This window comes from Antrostomus carolinensis, unplaced genomic scaffold (genome assembly GCF_000700745.2).
Source record: "Antrostomus carolinensis isolate BGI_N321 unplaced genomic scaffold, ASM70074v2 Scaffold55276, whole genome shotgun sequence".
In the NCBI taxonomy this organism is placed as follows: Eukaryota; Metazoa; Chordata; class Aves; order Caprimulgiformes; family Caprimulgidae; genus Antrostomus; species Antrostomus carolinensis.
This window is the reverse complement of record NW_010325040.1, coordinates 1-5,115: the sequence shown is the minus strand read 5'-3', so window position 1 is coordinate 5,115 and position 5,115 is coordinate 1. Positions and strand designations below refer to the sequence as shown.

The following is a 5,115-nucleotide window of genomic DNA, read 5'->3' as shown; positions in this document are numbered from 1 at the left end:
ATACTATGGAAATGTGCTGTAAGGTTATGATCCATTAATGACTGTGAAGCACTTTGAAATACCCCAGAAAGAATCCAGCCCTCAATATGCAGGCATCTCAAATAAAAGCACTGTCAGTCCACATACAACTGATCAGAAAATTCTTCAGTCTTCAGGATGTCCTTGTTCTTATGTGATGTAGAATACAATCTGGTGGTTTTTTCCAGACCTTTACTCTTACCATGATGTTTAACATTAAAGTTTGCCAAGACAAACTAAAAGGGTAAAACTTGAGTAAAGGATACCCATTTCAAGTAGTCTTAACAGGCTGCTGCCCCAAATGAAGCTCTTCTGTAGAATGGGGATGCATACACAGGCATTAATGCCATCATTTAGAAACAGGTGCTGCCAAGAAGTCTTTTGGAAACATACAGGGACAAGAGCTGGATATTAAAGAAAAAAATGAGCAAACCCATTAACTAATTTTCAAAGTTAAAATAATTTTTTTAGTATTCTAAAATATCAAATAAATTACAAGAAAGATATATTGTTAACAGTAAGTTTCCGTTAGGATTTGACTCTCTCCTGTGGTTATTTACTCACAATGACATCAATCTGTTCCAGGATCTTCATGAACTGCTCTGCAGTTCCTTTTATCCTCTTGTCGAGCTGTTTTAATGCTTCTGCTTGGAGATCCTTTGCTAAAAATCCCTGATGATGAAAAAGAAGGAAGGAAAGACAAAATTATTCCACATCCTACAGAATACTCAGCTTAGAAAAATCTGTCAATCCACCACAGCAGAAAACATCTTTTACTATTTTGTAGTTTCAAGTATGATGGAGACTCCAATCTCAATCTGTATTCCATCAAACCTTGAAATGTAAGATCTGCTAGGTTTACTTAAAAGATTAAACAAGTAACAGGCATTCCTCTTTGGACTTTAAGAGGACTTTATGTTTTTCTAGATCTAAAGAATATAATTTATTCAATATGCAAAAATATTAACCTTTTTCCAAACAGTGCCATGCCTCCATTTTGTAAATTCATAAATAGCATTTGAAATTCAGTAAGAATTTTACAGGCCCCTTGGGTGTTACAAGAGGCAGCCTATTATTGACTACACAAAACCCTGAAACAGTACTTTTTAAAAATACATATACCTACAAAACTGTTTTGCAAAGATAAAGAATGATACAAAACTGGCATACCTTCTGGATACTTGTGAACTCTTTATTAACTTCCTCTAACTTATTAGCTATTTGCTCCACTGACTTCTCCAAATCTTTCAACTTCTTTAATTCAGCTTCTTCTTCTGGACTATTCTGTGTATTCAAAAGTACAACATTCAAATAAATAAAGACACTACGCAGCTAAAAAGCAGCAACAGTGGTGATATAACTTAAAGGCTTTTGCTGATATAAAATACATACTATGCTGTGATTATTCTTTCCATCTTTTAACACCTATCAAATAAGTGTCTTCCAAAGCTTAATTACAAATACAGTCAAAGTGGCAATGTATATAAACACATTAAATGAGATTAATTTGAAGGGAGAAAGGAAAAGTGCAACTTTTTTTGTTAGCTTAACATCTTTAAAGTAGAGGTAACATTTCTATCACAATATATTACCTTGTCCTGTACTTGGCAAAGCCAGCCACAAGTCATTTCACTAGAAATAAGTCAGCAGACTCAGTAGCTACAGCCTTTTTTTTTTTAACCAGAAAAATAAGGTGGACAGATAAGGCCATATGAGTACACAGAAAGTTCATGAGCATTGACAAGCAACAGATTAGGCAGAAGTCAGTCAATACTGTAATTTCAGAAATGTACAAACTGCAGTTATTTGCGGTACCACATGAGAATGAACTCAACTTTGTGGGTTAGGTTACAACCTAACTACAAGATTGGGTTTATGCTGTAACCTGTTTCTGTGCTGAGCAGCTGAATCACTGACAGAAATTACAATAATTTAAGGGAGAAAAAAAAGTCCAAAGGCAACTCTTACTCTTTTCCCAATCAACATGACTTTGCAACCATTCTTAACACCAAGTGCTGACAATGGTTGTTCCAATTCTTTCAGAGACTTCCCTAAATGGAAAATGAGAGGAAAAAAAAAGTTAAAACACAGTTAGTGGCATCAGAACGTCTTTTTGAAGATATTCAAAACATGGACACCTGAAAGTGACTAAGATGAAAGGTATCATCTAAAATAAACATTGACAGATATATGTTACCTTTGTATATCAGCTTCTGAAAAGGAACTGGAACTCCTGTGACTTGTTCAATAAGCACAGCCATGTCTTGTAGGGTAGGCTCACCATCTTCTTGTTGGGAAGCAACCTGAATATTGTGTTTTTCATTACCTAACAAAAACCAGAGTAACAGTAACAGTTATTGTTATCTAGAATATTACAGGGAATCTGTTTCTAATATTTATTTCCATGAATGTGGAAAGTTCTCACATCATTTATCCTCATGTACAATCTCAATTTTAAATCAAAGGATTCTATTGCATTTCCTTCCTCTTGGACTGTCTTACCTTAGCTAAAAATTTAGTTTTACATTCTAATACCCTGAAAAGTGGGATCAGGCATATTCTACTGGCATAACGTTCCTGCTAAACGTTATTCCCCACCTCTTTTTAAGTGTGTACATAGTGTCTGGACATCCCACAGGCTAAAGCATGAAAGCCCACACCCTTGTCATGCACTCCACTTCCTACTGTAGGAACTTTTAACAGCATGAGTCTTGGGGAATCTGAGACAATTTAATACTTCCTTTGCTCTCTACTCCTCATACATGAGAAGCAAGCGATCAGTGTCTACCCTGCCTCCCCTCCATCAGCCACCTGAGAGGATTATCACAGTCCAGAAATTATTTCTCCCCATAATACTGCAGATAAGCAACCTTAACCACTTAGAGACATCTCAGTCGGTATGTCATCCTCCATCCTCCACTTAAGGAGCAGCTTATTCAGACTTCCTAAGATGACTTGCATGCAGAGGGCAGCAAGTTGATAGAAAAAAGGAGCATGGCTATTAAATTCTGCTTTGTAATAGACTCCTTCTGTAACTCTCTGCTCCCATGCACCTGAGGTCTGTCAATCTGAAAGCATTCACGGCAATCAGCCACCCCTGGCTGCAAGGGAAATGAAGACAGGTATTTTTTACTTTGCAGGAAGAGAGAACTCCTTAACAAATACTAGAAAGAAAACTACTCTCGTGCCACTAATTTGAAGTGCACATATCTTTTACAAAGAGTACTAGAAACCTTGATTTTAAAATGTTCCAGCCTCCCAGAGTCACTGTGGCCTCAAAAACTTGCAAGCTCCAACAGTATTTCTTAAATCTAAAATGGTTTTAAGCTCAAAATCACTTTATACAAACCTTCCCCTAAGCATTTTCCACAAATAGACCTTATTCCCAACTTGTTTTGGGGAAAAAAAAAACAAACAAAACAAACCACACCACAAAAAATTAGGTCCTAACCTTAATATATTTCAAAAGGTAGCTTCGATATACACACAACTGCTTTGTGCAAGGGCTGTGCCTGTCAGCAGTTGAGAGAAAAAACAAACAATAAATGGGAAAGAGAACGGATGAAGTTTGTCTAGCAATAGAAATAGGTTTAATTACAAATTAGGTGTACCACTTTGGGCAGACTACAACAAAAAAATTACTGTAAATTCACAGCAGAGTGAAATCACCAAGAAAAATACCTCATGGGTTAGAACTGGTATCATAGCTTATCACCTAGCTTCAGTAAATGACAATATGAATTTAAATTAACTATTAGTGCAAAATTCCAAAACCTTTTCTAAAAAAAGCCTAAATACATTTTAAAAAAGAGATCAGTTCAATTTCTTGTAGATTGTCAAGCGATACATGTGGGTCTACTACCATTCTCTTTCTTCACCCTTATTTCCATCTCTCCCCACTTTCACTCACACATGTAAAACTTCAATAAAAAAGTTTGTGCTAACTAGTAAAACAGCATCTGACAGTAACAAGTACAAACCAGCTGAATTCCAAGATGAAGGATGCCTTCTATTTGCTGTTCATTAATTACAAAGTAATTACCAGATAAGAAAACAACTGGAAAGATACAAACATTCTCAGATAAGACGATTACTGGCAAACAGCAAGATGTTGGAATTATAAATATGTTAATATAGTTATTGTCATCTTTGCAAGTGAAAACCCCTCAGACGAAATGGAGCTCTCTGAAGGCATCACAGAGCACATCAACCATGAACAGATCATTCCACCAAGTTCCTCACCAAAGACTCTTAGATAAAACTGTCAGGTGACAAAGGAAATATTTTCACAAAATAATGTATCAAATACAAAAGTAATAGTTTGAAAACACAAATGAGCAAGAAGAAATAAACAGGAAGCTCTACAGGTGGAAAGAACATTACCAACATAGTGCACAAGGAACAGGTGCAAAATTTATTTTTCCATAAAAACTAATTCATAAAAAAACCCCTAGTTTTGTTAATACAAATCAGCTGATTAATACCTTGCTGATTGAATACCTTACTATCCTTCTCGTTTCTCCTACTGCCTCACACAGATTCATCCACTTTGTTAAAATTTAACCATGGTATTTCCCATATTATTTTTAAGAACTGTGGAGTCCAGGCTATCCTTACCTCTCTGCAGTAACTTTTTATATTTGTTTGCAGACTTAACCACATCTTCCCTTCCACCTTCTTCTCCCTTGTCCTATTTCTCTTCCCAAGGAAAAAAGCTCAGTCGTGCCAGCTGGCCTGTGAGGAACCCATTTCATCAGCTCAGCACCCAGCTGCCGCACCGACGGAGCCCCCCTTCCTGCTGCAATCCTGCAAACGCTCCAGCTTACCCAACGAACAGGCTGACGCCCGCTGGGCAGCACTCGCTTCTAAGGCGCGGGGCTGGCTTCAGTGAAACTGCTACCGGAACCGTGACCTCTGCTGCGTGCTGCCAGGCAAGGACAGCCTTGTCACCTGTTCCCACCACCAACCCTACAGCAGATCCACCCCTGTGCGGCGAGTTCCATCCTCCTGTTGATGCGGGAAAAGCTGTTTTCTCTTTTCCTTCTGTTGGATCGGTGTAAGCGACCCAGCTGGAGAGGGAGCGCGGGAGCCGCGGCC

At 37.8% G+C, this 5,115-nt stretch overlaps 1 protein-coding gene across 1 annotated transcript; it reads right to left on the bottom strand.

Annotated features, from left to right (window-relative positions):
* Window positions 1-564: 564 nt before the first annotated feature.
* BAG1 (BAG cochaperone 1) lies at window positions 565-2,344 on the bottom strand (the record flags this gene model as incomplete). The annotated part of the gene is made up of 4 exons (XM_010171076.1): window positions 565-690; window positions 1,189-1,302; window positions 1,987-2,069; window positions 2,216-2,344. Coding segments are annotated over 4 exons (446 nt in total), but the record flags the coding sequence as incomplete, so codon positions are not given.
* Window positions 2,345-5,115: the final 2,771 nt, after the last annotated feature.